Below are 17753 nucleotides of genomic sequence, written 5' to 3' on the forward strand. Positions count from 1 at the left end.
ACCAGGGAATATGGAAACTCATGAAAAGCAGTTGTCATTTCAGATACAATTTTTCTTAAAAGCAAAGTGATGGTTTGGAAAGTTTTTTTGTACAGCTTTTAGTTTCACATCCAAAAGGTTTCATTAATTGCCAGTTCAGGACTGATTACCACCAGTTTGTTGGGTAAAAACATCAATTGTATCATCATCTTCCATTTCCAACTGAAACCACAAGCAAATGTTTGAAAAGCAAATCATATTTAAGAATGCTTTTGATAAAATGCCCAAGTACCAAAGTAGTGGAACATATTGCACAAACAGCTTTATACAAGAAGAAAGTGATTCGTATTTATGAGCCTTGGCACATTTAGTATTAAAGTCTGTTGCTAAAACAGTTCATTATATTATGTGCTTGTTTCGGTTAAAATTGTCTAGCTTATCACTGGATTCTACACAGTAAACAAACCTTGTGAGGGGTGTCTGTATCATTAATTGCCTGGCCGTCAAACCTGAACCGAATCATGCTTATTGACTGTGACTAAAAAACAAAAAAATACACTTCAAATTTTCTGATCAGTTCCTAGTAACCGTGGCAAGAACAAATGTACCTGTCGATCACAGTACGCTTGCATCAGTTTTCTTAAAGGTGTGTGTCGTTTAATCTTAAATTGTACCACTGAACCATCCTACAAAAACAACATGTGTGAGTTTACAACAAAGGTGCTTGTAATATTAAATTCCATGACGGTTTACCTGGCCAGTAACTCGGAGGTTGATGTGGTCATTGTCAGGTTTCACATCCTATAAAATAAATGTAATCATAATAAACATTAAACAATCAACCGTAGCATTACAATAGGTGTACCGGGGAGGGCTTTTGATTTTCTGGCTCGTCACCCATGTTTCAAGCAAAGAATAGTGTTTGGTAGAATATGTGCAGTAGCACCACTTCAAGATGCTTCAAATCGAGATAAAAACTCTTTCTTCTGATAAACAATTGCTGTGCACCAGCGGTTTTCAAAATAAAAACAAGTTCAAGCAGTATTCCTCTGCGTAGTACAAATCAAGTGCATTATTATTAGGCTATGCATCAAACTACAAAATTGTATTAGGGAACCTTTATCTGATTACGTAAATTGTACATTTCCAGTTTTCCAACAACCATTATAACAACCAAGCAGCAAATTGGCTAAATATAATTTTGATACTGTTAATCACACAAAATTAGTTGGTCCCACTTTTTACGTTAAACCACACCACGCGACCCATACAATCACTCACAAAAACGACGTAATGATGAGATGCCTTCTACGTTAGATGCGGTGCGGCGGGTGCGCGCTCATTTCCCCGCAGTAATGATTTGACATGACGTCACAATGAAAGATAAATTTTTCGCGGTTATTCTGTATCGCACATGTTTATTGTTTTCGATGAAATGCAATTATTAAAGTTTTGTGTTAGATATATCTTTGTTTTTTGGGTTATTCTTGTTATCTCCGAGTGAAGGTATCACCAAGTTAGTAATTGAACACATGATTTTATGCCAAAAACTTTGTCGTCACTTTGCACAAATTACTTGATTTGATCGCGTTTTTATTTGATTTGGTTCACGCCATCAAAATCTTGCAGCAGGAAATTACATTTATATTTTGTGTTTCAAAGGTCCCCAGAAAATAAAATAACCGTCACTGATTTTCACCGCCAAAAAATGTCAAATGAGCGCAAATTTGCTTGAGTGAATCCAGAAAACTCCCTGCTATTGTTTTTAAGCTTTTAGAGCTGACAATTCATTTCAAAAGTTTGGAGTGCAAGTGTATAAAATGGAGGAATCGGAGATAGGTGATATCGAGTTCCCACCCGGAATCAAAGATGTATCCTCTGACATGAATCCTGCCGAGTTGGTGAAAGCTTTAAAAGTAAAAATTGCAGTTCATTTTTCACAACTCGACCATTTTAAACTGTTTTATTATTTTTTTGCTTAGAAATGCTGCAAATTTTTTTCACAACTTGAGCAAGATGAAGAGGATGCAAAACGCAAATTTCTGCCATTCTGTCATTACATTGTACAAGATGATTTTTTAAAGGAGATTAAAGATGATAACTGTCGCATTCATATCGGATGCATTTTGGCAGATATATTCAGACTTCATGCCCCTGAAAATCCCTTTCGTTCAGGCGAAAAGATAAAGGTATTGCCTTGCGTATTGTTAGCCTGTTTGGAAAGAATGATGGATAATTGTTTTGCATACATTTTTAAAATATTGACGGCGGTTAGCACATAAACAATAGCTAATGCATTATTATCCAAAAGAGTTATTTTGTCCACACTGATTTAGGATGATTGTAAGTCAGTTTGGATAAAATGTCATTTACATAAGATTTATCCTCCGTATATTTTGCAATATTATCAGCAAATTTGTTAAATCTATATCTGGGAAAAATATTCACTGGTGAAGCAAACACTTTTGCATCACCCGCTGAATGACAATGTACACCAAAATATGTCGATTTATTTATTCAATTCGCGGAACTGACTGACTGACTATTAATTGTTTCACTCCTTTTTTGTAGGAAATATTTCTGTTTATGACTGAACAGCTCCGACATTTAAAAGATTCCAAGGGTCCACTTTTTCCCAAAGCTTATCACATCCTTGAAAATGTTGCAACAATCAAATCTTTTAATATTTGCATTGACTTGGATGATTCAGAAGCTGCAGGGATTATATTCTGCAGTCTTTTCCGAATGCTATTCAGCACCGTAAAGTTAGTATACAAAAATTTTTTTCTATGTATCAAGTTAAAATTTGTTTCCTTATTGTTGTAATATTTTGCTCTTTAAGTCTAACTTTCTTTAAATTTCTACATGGTGTGGTTGATTTTTATGCTTTGGTAGCAACCAATAACTGTTTACAAGTGTTTAAAAGAGTTGCGCTGGAATAATTTTGACTGTAGTAATTATGAAAATAAAACCGAAATATTAATACAGTTCTGGTCATGACAAGCAACTGAAAACTCACATGTTGGATATTATGGGATTTGCAATAACTGACAGTGGAACCATATCCCAGCCACTTCTTGACATTATTCTTGAATGCTTGCTGGAGAAATCACAAAAGATGAATCCGTCAGCATATGAACTTGCCAAGGATCTATTAAAGAGAACATCAGCAGTAGCGGAACAATTTCTTATGCTGGTTTGTGGATGTAAATTAAGAGCAATTTTAAGTGGGTTGGTGAAAGTTTTGATCATCAAACTTGTGTAAAGTACTCATCTCACACTATTGCAAAACTGTGATTTGTTTTGAAGAATACATATTGTTGAAGACTTGAAGTGTTTAGCCACTACGCAGCACTTTATATTGTAAAGTATTTTTAATTTTTTTTTTTAAATTTATGTAGTTCTTCCACAATGTGCTTCTTGCCAACCGACAAGATTCAAGTCGACTCTCTGCTCACTGGCCAAGACTTATTCCTGAGTTGTACAAGATATCTCCCTCTTTACTTCTGAACACCCTTCCACAACTGGAGCTAAAGCTTAGGGTAAGTTATGTGTACATACAGAACTTTATTCTGTCATTGTCACTTGCATAAAATAACATATCTAAATCTACAATTGAAGGTTTAAATACTCAAACCACTTTCAAAACGTACCAAACTACCAATGCTTATTTTCAGGCTGACGACCCAAAAGAGAGACTACAGATGGTTTCACTTTTATCTATTATGTTTTCTGAAAAGGATTCTGATTTAGCTGCACAGTATCAGACCCTGTGGAATTGTTTTCTTGGAAGGTTCAACGACATTGACATGGAGGTACATTAAAATGTCTGTTTACAATAGCCTTATGGGTGAAGTAACAACCAAAAAATATTTCCTGTAGGTTCGAAGCAAATGTGTGTCTTTTTGCCGAAATTTGATCATCAATCATGGAAGGGACTCTACATTCTCAAAGGAGGCAATGACTTTCTTTAAACCACGTAGACATGATACTGAGGAATCTGTCCGCATTGCTGTGGTACTTTGCATCAGGGGCATTGCAATGTCTGACTTACAGTTGACTTCTGATGAGCTATTAGAGTTTCTCAAAGATCGAGTCATTGACAAAAAGGTACATTTGTTGAAAACAATGAAAAAAAAAACTGGAGAAAGATTTAATGTTACATTTACTATCCTTGCTAAATTGTCTGGTGAATTGTACCTGTTGGGCATTTTAAAGTCTTATTGTTAAACAGTGGCATGTAAGAGAGGCATCAATTCGTGCCATGGCTGACATCTACAAAAAATACTGCACTGGTGAGAGCACCTCAAGAATGAATACCAGGCGCTTGCAAGTTTTCCGCAGTCGTTTGCTTAACGTTTACTATAGACGCAATTTGGACGATTGGTAAGTTTTAATTATGGCATACATTCCATGTAACTTGTTTACTTTGTTTATGTTGCTGTGCTATCCATTTGCAACACAATATACTTGAAGATTTCAATGAATTATTATTTACTTGTTGGGGATGTGCAAACGCGAATGATAGTATTTCAATATATAACCAAATTATGAAATGTGCCATATCTGTCTTCTGTCTACAACTGAATTGTCCTGCTTTGGCACATTTTTGTTTCATTTACACCTGATTAAGCGAGGGTTACTCGGTAATACTCGCAATGTATCAAACTGTTTATTTCAAACTTTACATTTAGTACGTCCATTAACACATTGTCTTTTGTGGTATTGCTCATTGATTTATGCAAGAAAATGGGAATGCACAAAACGAAAACCAACAAATTCAGCACATGAATATCTACATTATAACAGAATTATGTCAATGCAGTAAAAATACAAATGGTGCATTTGATTGTACTTAGATTCTAACAAGCCTAAATCTTTTCTGTGTTAACACATTACGAGTACTTTTTCCATGACTGTTTTTATTTGGTGTACTTTCTACCATGCAGCATGCTGTTGGAGCGTGTTATGGTAAGCAGTCTGGTGCCATACACACTTCCCAATCTTGAGCGTATGAAGCTACTGCTAGAGTTGTATGCTACTGTGGATGATCATGCTGTAAAGTAGGTGGAATTTGTGGTCTTGTGCAATTTCCATGTTTTTAATTTTTTTCTCCCACAGGGCATTGGTGGAAATGTTGAAGAAGCAATCTAGTATAAGACTGGCGTTGATGGACGTGCTTGAGGCATATGACATGCCAACTGTAAGTTTCAACGTTTTGTGTGTTTCGTCAAACATTTCAAATATAGGAAGTATAGTATGACGTAAAAAAAATGGCTGTCTTGTTCTTTACCAGGTACATCATAAAAAGTTTGTTAAATTGTTTTTGTTAGGTTATTACTTGTTTGTTCAAATTCTTGTTTTTTTCAATTATTTGAAAATGTATTCTATTGCAGGAGGAGGAACAAAACCGACTCATTTGGCCCAAAGTTGTTTTTCTTGCTGCTCAGCTACCAGGCAATGTGCAAACTGTCAGAGAGAATGTAAAGAAGTTTGTTCGAATTGTTCATCGTGACAAGAAGTTGCAACAGTGGCTGTCCTATATTGTCAGTCCAAACTACACCAGCCAAAAAGTTGCTGTCGCTGTGGTAAGATATATGATTACAGTCTACAAAATAGCAGATGCGTTGTGAGAACCTTGTGGAGCTGTAAGAGTACAACAATCAATTATCCATTAAAACACTTTTATTGCTTCGTTCGGACATGATGGCAATATTACAAGAAAGCCCACATATAAAAGGCAGAATGCACGAGTGAATGGTAATTAAAACATAATGTAATAAGTGCAAAAACTAAATTGGCAATAGCATTTTATCTATCATACTAATTTTATGGAGTGGTTTCACTGTCAGTCCACAAGAATGAGTACACATTTTGAGAGATTTCCAAATTGCCCAAAACATTGCAAAAATCATGCACTGTGCATTGTGACAGTGTTTGAGAGATATCTGCATCCGCATTGCTGACATTATGTCGACGATGCTGCATTCTCCACAGTTTAAACACCATCAACCTCTTCTCTGTCAATGTTGGAAATTTATCGTTGTCAATGGCAATACTTGCAATGTTGCTGTTTGTAATACCAACACTGAGTGCAGCTAACAGCCAACCCTCTTGGCTCTCCCAACGCTGCATGAATCTGTGAAGGTTAATGTTTGTGTTTTGACTGCCATGTTGCTATCGTAAGTGTGGTTTACCTTGTAAGCACTCTATCTGGGAGAGGGGACTCCAGTTTGGTTTGGATGTGGGCAGGTTGTTCGTCCCATTTCAGCATCAGACCTTTCTTGAACTTGTGCAAAGGACAATGAAAATCAGTCTGTGATTTTCCTGCAGGATAATAGATCATTAGTACGGTTTATATATTTTAAGGTATATTATTTTATTTATATTATACATCTTATACCAATCAAACAAGACATGTAAAGCAAATTTACGTTATGGATTTGTACCATAAAATTACCTTCATTTGACAAGAGAAAGGACATTACAGGCACTGGTATCCCGACTTGATAGAGTTGTTCTATCAGCTCCCCACTTCGATTTAAGTTCTGATTGTCATGAACCTCTGAAAGGTCCTTCAGTGCCGTACACCTTTCTCTCCACAATAATATAGTGATCAAAAACTTGTCGATTGGAGTTGAGCTTTCACAAATTCGGTCAACAGTTGCTTGCACTGCAACATGAGCCAATTCAGTGTCAGAAGAAAGCAGGGTTTTCCACAACCACTCGTTTTCATTTGCTATTTTCTTGTCTGAAACAAGAAATGAGTTGCCACATGGGGTTTAGCAGTTAAGTAGAGATTACATGTCAAAAGTTCCGGGTAGTTTGTTTTGTCAAGTTTTCGTTTTAATTTAACCCATAAACACAAAATTGCCTTCCTATTATGTCCCTGCTTGTTTTGTCACATGTAAAAGCAAAACCTGTTTTTCCATTTTTATGCCACTGTTGCATTATTGTATTGGTTGTAAAATCATTTATACTGGGAAAGTGGGGTGGGAATGAAAGAAATTACTTCTTACGCCTGAATGAATAGTGGATTTGCCTCCAGCGCAAGATTATCTGGGCCAAGTTGTTATTGGTGATTTGTTTTGCACCCACAAGTTGTTCTTCAACAGGCAGGTCAGTTGAGTCACATGTACATTTCAGTGACAACATCTGAAACAAAGTTATAAACACTTTAATTTAGTCTTCAGCAAACATGTAAGTGCAGCACTCATGTAAATCAACATAAATCATGGCACACACTTTCCTAAACCCAGCGTTTACATTACAAAATGATAGCCATTTGTGCTATCTTGAGCCTTTGTGTTGGCTTTCCGAACAGTGTTTGTGTTACCATGGGCATGAAGTTTTACTACAGCTTGGTAAAACAACTAGAGAAACCACAAAGACATTGTGTTTTATCTGCAGTTTATATCTTGGTCTCCTTACATTGTATGAAGGTCGTCTCAGAATGCTGTTCGGTATCTTCAGTTTAATTTCGTAGGTCACCTTTTTGATCTCATAGTTTCCTTTGATCTGATATTTTATAACTGATTGCGTCTGGGCCATGTCTGGTGATTTCATTGTTCCCACCAGTTTGTGGCTTGCAATAGTTACCCTAGAATATATTCAAGACTCCTATGAAGGTTTTAGTTAAATATACATTTCAAATGGCCATAGTGCCAGCATAGTGAGCCAAGTTTATATCAGAAAGTAAAATTGTTTTTTTGTTGTTTTTAACATCTAAATGACCTTATAAATTATGTTTAGGGTTAAAAATTCTGTGTTTTTATTCTATATGAAGCACATACTTGTTAAACTTTTCATTTCCTTTCGGATCAAGGACATCATTCATCTTGACGTTAAATGGCTTTCCCCACACAATTATGGTAACATATCCCCAAATGTAGTAATCTGCCATGAAAGTTCCCTTCTCAAAATCTGTTTCTTGCAAGATTTCAATTGGGATTTTGATACCGGGATGAATGTGTGTTACCACTTCGTGCATGGCTGCACAGGGCATTGTAAGTTTCTTGCTTTTTACACCAGGAAGTGCAAGCCAAGCCTTGAACTTTGGCATCAGGGGAACCCTGGAAAGTGATTTGTTGTCATTCTTTTGCTTTGTGAGATATTTCATGTCAAGAGTTGTAGTCGGTAACGAGCTGCGTCTTCTGTTGTTGCTTGGCATTGCACTATTTGGTGTATTTATGATACCATTGAGTGATTGCGTAAGTCGTACATGGGCTTCCGAGGTGTTACACAGACTCGACTTGAAACCAAGTGAGCATGCCATTTTGTCGTCAGAAATATTGATCAGGCAGTTACCACTGAGGCATATATTGTCTGTCACATAAATGCCATCACCCTTGTATTTCTGCTTGCCCTTTTCGATTGCAATTGCCGTGACCAAATCCATATCCACATCATTACTGTCCCCCCTGATTGACAAATGCTTCATAAAGTCTGATATTTCTTGGTCTTTTGCTGTATACAGCTTTCTCCTGTGTTGCCTTTGGGTCTGTATGAACTCTGGCTTCGCACTTCGGCTTTCCAAACCTGTCCAGTTTATTGTGTCTTTACTTGCCTTGGTATGACCTTGACCATGTGCAAATCTAATAACCTCATCTGCTATGTTTACCACATTTGTCTCGTCCATGTTGCTGGTTTGATCCACAGTTGCTGTATCCACAAAGTCCTCAGCCATGGATGCTTATATTGGAGGCAAAAGCTGATACTTTTTTGAGTCAACAAAGTCCACCTCCTGGGTTGTATTAATCCCAATTATTATGAAATAAATCAAGGACAAGGTAAACATATAAATCTCCTAAATCTTTAAGGCTACAAAGTAAATTGAATTGCAGCCCAGGACTGTTTGACCACACGTCTGTCAAGCTCTGAAGTGAATGAGCACCGGCAAGCGTTGGAGTGCTCTTGTGTATGGCCCCTTTTTTTGTATGGCTTCTCTCCAACAGAGAGCACAAGTACATATATGAAGGATTGAGCCTTTGGAGATGCCTTTGTGTTTGTGGTCTGACGAGACGCTCTTTTATGATTGCCTATGGCTTGTCAACATTGTGGTCGTGCCATGTACCTCTTATGACTACTTATCATGCCTAGTTGACGTATCGATTTGATGAACCAAGGCATTCTCTTTTGATATTTTTTCATCTGATTTGATTTAGTGGTCCGAGGCAGAACATGGTATTACCTTTCATGTCCAATTTATCAAATCGTTAGTGGCATGGAAAACTGTGTATGGCTGCAATAAATATGTCATCCGAATATTTTGTCATCGTTATGTGATGAGATATCAATAAAACTTAATGGGAGTAATATAAAGTTAACCCATTAACGCATGCAAAAAACAACGATTGTTTCACTACAATTCAACACAATAAATTAAAGTTGAAAATTTATTTATAATATATAACCAATCCTTGACATTTTAATTTGCAGAGAGATTTATTGAAAAAGCTTGATGCAGATGGAGTTCCAAAAACAGTGAAATTAATGACGCAGCAACTTTTGGAGCGTGCAGTCATTGTACCAGTGCTTGTCGACCCATCCTGCATGAAGTACGTATGGCGCAACATGTGTCATGTAACATTTGATCAACTTGTTGTTTTGTTCCAGACTGTTGTTTGATCTTGTAAAAGAATCATTGGATGGTATATCTGATGTGGACCAACTTAACGGTGAAGAAGCACAAATCAGAGCTATTGAGTTACTTAAGGTATGGTTGTGCTAGAGCTGGATTTGTGTTGTGTAGAACAGTGCTTCCCAACCAGTGGGTCACAAAGCTATTTCAGGTAGGTCGCGAAGCATTTTTAAATGTTACAGTTTTCTATTAGATCACAAAATTATTAGATTATCATTACGTAACATTTATGCAACAATGTTTGGTCATATCTCATTGTGGGTCGCACAATAAAACTTGCATTAAAAGTGGGATCGCGAACTGAAAAAGGTTGGGAAGCACTGGTGCAGAAAATACTACGTTTACTGTTTGTTGGTAAAGTATGCGTAATGCATTGCTCAATGGATAATTAGAAATGGTGTTTTATTTTTCTGCCGAATAATAATATGGCCAATGAATTCATGTTTAGAGCATTTCTGAGGTTGCCCCACACCTTTTCTCATCTGTTGAATGTTATGAACAACTGTTGGGCTTCTCAAGACGAACAAAAGATGAATTCGTAGTTGATCACACCCTCATTATTTTAAAACAAACAGCATCAGTCATAGAAAAGAACTTCACTGACATTAGATCGTAAGTTAATCTTGTCTAAATTAAACATTTGTACAATTATTTTGTGTTTCAACTGCACATATTCAAGATTTAATCTATTTTTTTTGTTAGATACCTTTACAGAAACACCTTTACATTCTTATTAGGTTTATATGTTCACAAGAATTTTTTTTGCCAACTTACATGTTTGTTTTTATTAATTTACATTTTTATAATGTGGAAAAAATGTAAAATCTATGCTTTTCAGAGTTTTATTGCCTGAGCTGAAATCTAAAGCAAAATCTGGCACTCCCAAACAAGCAAAATATGCAGTGTATTGTATCAACCAGTTTGAGTCTGTGCGGGAGGCTCCCCTTATGCAGGCAAGATCAACCTTCTGCCGTTTGTCTGTAATCAAGATCTCTGGCATGTAGTTACAGAGACAATGTCAAACATACTGGATATTGCATAACATTTTAAACTCTTGTTTTTTGTAGGTGTTTGATCACTGCAAAGAACTTGCTACATTATCAAGCACAAGTTGTTCACAGATGCAAACTGTACTTACAACACTAGGATGTGTGGCAGAAGTTTTGCCCGAAAAAGCAGCGGGACAGTTGAGAACTGTCATTGCATCAGTGGTTGTTAAACAGGTTAAATTATTTCAGATTGTTGTCAGCTTAACTGATAAATTTCATCCCTTTAACTTAGACAATTACAAATTTACAATACAATAACTGAGACAGACTCTCTGTTTTGAGTTAAAGTTGCAAATCAGTATTACTTATCGAAAATATTTAAAAAACATCATCACACTGGTTGGGGCAAAACTACATAAATATTTTTTACAGGTTATTATGAAAACCACAACTGGAGGTTCGACATCTGCATCTCAGAACAAAAACAAGAAGAAGGAACAGAAATGGTGTGAAAAATATGAACTGAGTCGTGAGACTAAGACTAAGGTGCCAACTGTGTATTTATCTAATCATGTTTTCTCCTTGAAAATGCCATGTTCGGTTTGTTCATGCCATCTTGGTAAATGTTGGAGAAAAAGCAAAAGGCTGTAGAACAATGCTTTGGATTTATTCTGCCAAATGTGTTGTTTCTATTTTTGTCTGAACAACGCTACTTGTTTGCTTTATCCAACCTCACACAGTATATATGGTTTACAAATGAAATCAATTTGTGATGTAGATTGCAGGCATGAAATGCATGATACGCTGGCTCCATGGCCTTTGTTCCAATGACTACGATTGTTGTGGCTCAACCCTAAGGCTTCTACAGCATATGCTTCACAATGATGGGGATCTCATGAAAAGTGGAAGTATTTCCAAGGTAAAGTTCAATACATTTCTCTGATGTTATCGATATTTTTTACGATAAGACAAGAGTATAGGTCAACTGACAAAAAGTCTTATCCTAACTAATGAATTCTTAGTTTTTCCACATGTTGTGTGTTGTAAGTTAACTGTTTTGTTTTCATGCAGGCCGACATGTCCCATCTAAGACTGCAAGCTGCTTACTGTGTGTTAAAGATTGCTCAGATTTCAGCCTACGATGACCTTTTCAAACCAGCCATATTTCAAGAACTTGCCATGTTGGTCAACGTAAGTACCACCTGCCCACTTGTATCTACCCAGCTTGTTAAGTGATAGTAAAATCTTGAGGCTTTTTTTCAGAAAGTGAAATAAAAATCTAGTGAGTTGTGTCAACACAGTGTGATGTAAATAGTTAACTTTTGCTTTCCAGGACTCCGTGCTTGAAGTGAGAAAGAACTTCATCACCAAACTCTTCCACGCAATTTTTCGTCTCAAAATCCACATATCATTCCTCTCCCTCTTTGCATTTGTGTCTCAGGTAAACTTTCAACTTACGATGGACTTTTATTGGCGCCAGTTACAGTAACTGGAACAATGTTTTGTCCCCGCAGGAAACTTTGAAAGAGCAACGAGATAAAGGGACATATTTTTATCATCAATTAATTCAGCGACTTCGTGAGTTTAACAAGCAGAGTGCACACAGCTCAAGTGAGTGTGTCCAATTTTTACAACCTGATAAAATTGCTCTGCTGCTGGCATTGCAGTGACAGGGTTTGTGTTATTTCGAAAATACGTAAAAGAAAGGTTTTATTTTTTTTTAATTTAATTTTTAATTCATCATGTGTTAAAGTTTGCAGTAGTGTTACTGAAAAAATTCTTTTAATGACTAAAATGTTATGTTGAGGTGTTATGAGTTCAATGATGCCTGAATACATGTTGCCATACCTGGTATATATGCTTGGAAATGATCCAGACTTTCTAGAAGGGATCTCCAAAAGAAGTTTGGCAAGACTCAAAGAGTAAGGTGGCTTGGTTTCAAAACATTGTATGTAAAGGATGATGCAACTCTACACAATATGTGCAAGAGTCTCTTATGAAGTTGCTAAAATAAATGCAAAAATTTATGGAGATAAAACTTTTTTAACAAATGTTTTTGTTTTATTATTTTTGTAGCTGTATCCACTTTATTTTGGACCCAATATTGACCAAAGAACAACCAGAAAGTTTTGGGTTCATTAAAAGGCTTGCTGAGAATTTGAAACGCAGCAAAAATGCAGACAAGCCACAAGACACTCAGAAAAATGAGGTTTGTTGAATAAGCTATTTGACATTTTCCATTATTAAAGCGTCAAGTTTTCTGTTTTTCCAAGCACCAAATGTTGATACTTTTTTAACAGAACATCTTTGCTGTGTGTGATCTGATAGTGCAGCATGTGCTGCAGAGGTCAAGTCAACATGCAGTTGCCATAATTGAACCTGATGAGAAATCGGTTGTAAAATACATTCCAACCCGACTCTTCAACAAGGTATGTGTGGTATTTGTACATGAGTAACATGTGTGTTTGTGTGGATCGGAGTTAAAAATTGGTGTTGTATATGTAAGGCCATCTTCAAATTCTCCCTAATTTTTTCAGCCTGTTGGGCCTGACAACAATAAAATCTACCTTCCACGAGAGTTTTACGCAAACCTCAAACCTGTTCCCACGGTCCAGAGTACAGCTGCACTCGGTGGGGACAAGTACAAGAAACATCTTTCCCATCAGGGAACAAGGTTTTAAATATATTTTAAATTGTTTTTTTTTTTAGTTTACAAAATGATTCCAAATTTTGTACATAAAAAGGTACAATGGTATTGTCAGGAGATTTTAGTAAGCACTACATTTTAAAACAGTTGAAAGATTATTGGCCTACACCCTTTCTCTTTTATTTGTCTGTACAGCTTTGAAAATGTTCTTACTAGAAAGAGCAGCCTATTTAAAAAGCAGCTTCTAGTTTTTGGAGGAAATATAAAAGAAAGAAAGTAAGATTTAGAGCAAACATGTGTATCAAAGACTGTTTATAAATATACTAAATATGGTAATCAGCATTGCTTTTTGCATTACAACTAATAACCTTGTGCATTTGTATGTGGCAGGAAAGCCCAACCATCTCCTATCATTACTTCTCCTGTGTCACCTAAAGTGAAAGAAATGTCCTCCCCTCCGGCAAGTTCGCAAACTCCTGTCCGCCCTGCTAAGAATATGAGACAGACCACTTTGCTGTCTTCGATGACATCATCTTCCTCACTGCCAACTCCTCCAACTTCCCAGACAACCACATCACAGGTAGTTTAACATTGCATTAAACTTTACAGAAAAAAGTGGCCAAATATAGATGTTTTAAATTTGCTTCCTTCCGTATGAATCGTTTGTCACATGACAATAATTTAAATTTTATTTGCTATCCACAAAAATGTGGCTGAAGTGTTATCTTGTGTAAGGTACCTTAATTATACTGGTTTTATGTTGCAGGAGTCTAAACCAGACCAACCACCTGTGCGGTAAGACTGTTAACAAAGTGGTTTTGTTGCCCAAGTTTATCGTTAATTTTGTTCATTAGAACTTCTGGTCGCAAGAGAAAACCACGCAAGTTGTCACCTTCCCCTCCCCCCTCCACACCCAAACAAGCCAAGTTGAGAAAAATGCTGAAGTAAGACAATTAGAGATTAAAATTTTGATAGATCTGACAAGTATGAAACAGACAATTTTTTTACACTTTGTGCAATGAATCAATCTGAACCATTTTGCACATCTTGGGAAGAACATTTTTTTGACACTCAACTTTGCACCTAATTAATGCAACGATATCATCCAGAAGCAACAGAGCCAAAATAAGAACTTTTTTTGAATAAAGAACTGCCACAAATATTAAATACCTGAAATGTTGCTGTAATTCAATGATACTTTTTGCATTTTGTTACCTTCACCATCTGCCCTAATCTTAACTTTTTGTGCTTACAAACACCAAAAGCTTTGTCAACCCATAGGAAGGTAGCTGCAGAGGACAGTGTCGGTGATGAAGCTTCCAACAGTGAATCTGCAACTGAGGAGGAAAACGTTAGCCAAGAAGAAACTGTCAAAAGCGATATTGCCAGCCAACACCACAGACGAGCTCCCTCAAATAGGTTAGCTGATACTACACATAGTAAACAACTCCTTCCAAAACCGCAATTATTATGTTTAAAGAAACAAGGCTAAAGTTGTGGATATGAAGGCTACTAAATCATCTCGTTCCATTGTTGCTTCAGCATCGGTCAAAACCACAAAGTATGTATTTGATTTTTGCTGTGTAACCTGGCATGAAAAAATGTTTTAACGTTTAATCTTTTATTAAGAAGGAAACAACTTCAAGTGAAGAATGGAAACTGTGACGCAGCTTCACCTGCTTCTTCAGACAATAGCGTAGGTCACATGTATTTGACAATGTTGTTATACACATAGTCAACAATTTTGGCTTATTTTGTAGACTGTCCGAAGATCAAGCAGAAGAAGGGCAAAATGAACAACATTACAATCATACGACCCTGTTGAAAGTTAAAGCAAAAATGATACAACTCATGTGAAAGAAAAATGTACAACTCTATGTCAAGTATTGAGCAGTGGTTATTCACATATCCAGTGCCATTGCATTTTGTTCTTAAGTTTAAATTTCTTAAGAGTTCTTAGATTTTATGGAGTTATTTTTTTCATTGGCCCAACAGCTACGCTTTTCAGAGAATAAAGTTGTTTTTTATGGACATTGCAGTGTGCATATATTTGACAATACAAGTGCAGTTACAAGTACAGCATAACACCATGTCGCAAAGGCCTTGTTTTCTTGAGAAGTTACTTTGCATATTTGACACCTGGCAGCACACAAAGCATTTCAAACAAAAGGTTTGCAGCTGTCAATGCAGTGATGCCTGTATATAAAGATAACCACAAATTACTTTTTGTCCATGTTGGAAAAACTAAACTATTTACCAGTTGTGTCGTAAGGAGGTGAGACTTCAACTAGGTCCGCCCCAACAATATTAAGACCCTTGCATCCACGGATAATTTCCAGTCCTTGAATACTTGTTAAACCTCCAATTTCAGGGGTACCTGTACCTGGAGCAAATGCCGGGTCCAAACCATCAATATCGAAACTGAAAAACAATTGTTGATTTTAGTGGATATTAAAAAGCTAAAACTTGATGTGCAGAGACTGGTAAATGGCACAACAATAAAATATACCTTATATAAACAGGTTTGTTGCCAATAGTTTCTCTTACTTCATTCATCAATGGTGTCAGCGATTTATGCCAACATTCCTCAGCCAATATTACTTTAAAACCCTACTGAATAAGTTGTTTCTTTTGATAACATACCAGCAAAAAAATGTTGTACCTGATCTATCTGATATTTGTAGTCGCGAGAGGAATAACCTGACCCCCGCAAGCCTATTTGATAAACTCTGGAACAGTCCAAAAGGCCTTCTTCTATGCAGCGTCGAAATGGAGTGCCATGGGCAATTTTTTCCCCTGACATTTGGTCATTGCAGTCACCATGTGCATCAATATGAACCATTCCCACTGGCCCATATCTATAAGCACATGATTTGCAAATAAAGGATTTAAACAGTCAACTGTAGTGACATGTATGAAATCTGTAGCAACTAAATTTAAACTAACATACTTTTTGGCAATAGCTTGAAGAATAGGGTAGGAGATTGTATGGTCACCCCCTACATCAAAGATAACCAACATTCAGAATTAGTTAAACATAAAGTTTGCATTTGTAAACATAATACCTGCTGTGATTGGTATGCAGCTGTTCTTAATTATATCTGAAAACTGTTCTTTTATCATTCTGCAAGAATCCGGGAGATTGTAAAGATTTACATTACAATCTCCTATGTCTGCTACCTGAAGACCAAAACACAGATCTATGTTAAACCAAAACAAACATCTCATAAACATAACTTGCCTGTAAAGAATTATATGGATCAGCACCAGTTGCTGGGTTAAAGGAACGGACTAAGACTGACTCTGTACGGATCTGCCGTGGACCAAACCTGGTTACAACAAATACAGGAATTTGGATTTGGAAGCAATACTGGTAGTATGATTAGAAGGAGCTTCACAAAACAAATCAACATTCAGTGTACCTTGTGCCTGGCCTGTTGCTTGTTCCATTATCTAAAGGTACACCAACAAAACATGCATCCAGACTATCACTTGAGGTAGCTATCGGCAGTCTCATCATGCTTGCAATACCTGCCAAAACAACATAATCCAATGGTCCATACAAGCATCAAGATATGCATTATAAATGGAACATATTGCTAATAGTTTTCATGTTGGTATAACTATGTAATCTATCAGGCCTTGTCATTTGCAGAGTTTCAAAGTGCAATTTTTCGTCTGCCATGATGTTCAGTCTTGCAGTGCCGATTAACAACATTTAAACTACGTTTTACCTGCGCATCTTGCTAGTTCCAAACCACTTTTTGGTGCATTAAATGTACTTCTCCATATGGATAACGAAAACCGTCTAACGCCACAGGTCACTCGGGTTCCTGGTTGAATTCAACATAGTTAGTAAAGCATCAAAAACAACAAACGAGACACACCATTAGTTGCAAATAAAAACTTCACGTTTCGTGCCAACATTGCTGATTCGGGAAGAGCGCAACTACTGTGCAAACGACGGCAAGGTATGGTTTCACCCTAAAAAAAGCCGCAGCCGTGCAACGTATGCAAATAGCAGGCATGTGGCGGATGGATCGGAATGTTCGGTCTGCAGGCACTTATTCCGGATGAAATGTAAACAAAATGGTTGTGCAACTCGTAGTGGCCGCAGCTTTGCAATAAAGTTTTAAAAACTTTACGGGTATAGTGTAGGCAAGGGAATTCGGTATTCGCAGCAATTATCTCTTTACTTTTGCCTCGTTTTCTACATACAAATGGATCGTAAGTTTTTGTCTCCAAGATTACGGTTTTGGGTCTCACAGATCATACCTTCAGTCCTGATTTCGGTTTTGGTCTCAGGTCAAACTTGGGTTCAAGAACAGACTATCAGTGACAGGACCTGCAGCCAGCATGGTGTTTGACTAAGACTTTCTTGATAGCAATTCTATCAAATCCATTCTGGACCCTTCAATATTGATCCAGTGTAGCCTACGTATCTGGAGGCGTAGTTTGTGGAATATTAAAGTTATAACCACTATACACATGCAATACG

At 36.8% G+C, this 17753-nt stretch overlaps 4 protein-coding genes across 7 annotated transcripts; 1 reads left to right on the top strand and 3 right to left on the bottom strand.

The window, feature by feature from the left end:
* Window positions 1–93: 93 nt before the first annotated feature.
* Window positions 94–1049, bottom strand: LOC145910475 (small ubiquitin-related modifier 3-like). Its single transcript, XM_082997611.1, has 5 exons — window positions 845–1049; window positions 733–780; window positions 588–665; window positions 446–517; window positions 94–201 (listed from the first exon to the last, which is right to left on the bottom strand). Exons 1-5 carry the CDS (start codon window positions 878–880, stop codon window positions 136–138), a joined length of 300 nt encoding a protein of 99 aa, XP_082853737.1. The 5' UTR covers window positions 881–1049; the 3' UTR covers window positions 94–135.
* Window positions 1050–1719: 670 nt separating this feature from the next.
* LOC145910355 (sister chromatid cohesion protein PDS5 homolog B-A-like) lies at window positions 1720–15288 on the top strand. 2 transcript variants are annotated; one of them, XM_082997446.1, is made up of 32 exons: window positions 1720–1895; window positions 1962–2168; window positions 2551–2744; window positions 2968–3175; window positions 3381–3521; window positions 3657–3794; window positions 3862–4089; window positions 4214–4365; window positions 4929–5042; window positions 5101–5182; window positions 5376–5567; window positions 9418–9536; window positions 9595–9694; window positions 10068–10231; window positions 10458–10572; window positions 10687–10842; window positions 11041–11154; window positions 11387–11527; window positions 11680–11799; window positions 11942–12049; window positions 12123–12219; window positions 12416–12530; window positions 12685–12817; window positions 12909–13037; window positions 13146–13282; window positions 13646–13835; window positions 14022–14050; window positions 14110–14199; window positions 14537–14674; window positions 14736–14816; window positions 14885–14951; window positions 15016–15288. In XM_082997446.1, exons 1-32 carry the CDS (start codon window positions 1800–1802, stop codon window positions 15049–15051), a joined length of 4131 nt encoding a protein of 1376 aa, XP_082853572.1. In that variant the 5' UTR covers window positions 1720–1799; the 3' UTR covers window positions 15052–15288. The 2 variants fall into 2 exon arrangements, with proteins under 2 accessions (XP_082853572.1, XP_082853573.1); XM_082997447.1 differs by having other exon boundaries at window positions 14888–14951.
* LOC145910356 (uncharacterized) lies at window positions 5787–8805 on the bottom strand. The gene is made up of 6 exons (XM_082997448.1): window positions 7773–8805; window positions 7411–7579; window positions 6999–7134; window positions 6440–6730; window positions 6177–6306; window positions 5787–6118 (listed from the first exon to the last, which is right to left on the bottom strand). The coding sequence occupies exons 1-6, from the start codon at window positions 8663–8665 to the stop codon at window positions 5809–5811; spliced, it is 1929 nt and encodes a 642-aa protein (XP_082853574.1). The 5' UTR covers window positions 8666–8805; the 3' UTR covers window positions 5787–5808.
* On the bottom strand, window positions 14948–17716 carry LOC145910357 (agmatinase, mitochondrial-like). 3 transcript variants are annotated; one of them, XM_082997450.1, is made up of 11 exons: window positions 17531–17716; window positions 17143–17465; window positions 16990–17088; window positions 16678–16786; window positions 16493–16584; window positions 16321–16431; window positions 16206–16254; window positions 15918–16113; window positions 15765–15865; window positions 15513–15676; window positions 14948–15451 (listed from the first exon to the last, which is right to left on the bottom strand). In XM_082997450.1, the coding sequence occupies exons 2-11, from the start codon at window positions 17180–17182 to the stop codon at window positions 15375–15377; spliced, it is 1038 nt and encodes a 345-aa protein (XP_082853576.1). In that variant the 5' UTR covers window positions 17183–17465; window positions 17531–17716; the 3' UTR covers window positions 14948–15374. The 3 variants fall into 3 exon arrangements, with proteins under 3 accessions (XP_082853576.1, XP_082853575.1, XP_082853577.1); XM_082997449.1 differs by having other exon boundaries at window positions 16321–16435; window positions 16497–16584; window positions 17531–17715; XM_082997451.1 differs by lacking the exon at window positions 17143–17465 and having other exon boundaries at window positions 16321–16435; window positions 16497–16584; window positions 17531–17714.
* Window positions 17717–17753: the final 37 nt, after the last annotated feature.

This window comes from Ascidia mentula, chromosome 8, assembly GCF_947561715.1.
Source record: "Ascidia mentula chromosome 8, kaAscMent1.1, whole genome shotgun sequence".
In the NCBI taxonomy this organism is placed as follows: Eukaryota; Metazoa; Chordata; class Ascidiacea; order Phlebobranchia; family Ascidiidae; genus Ascidia; species Ascidia mentula.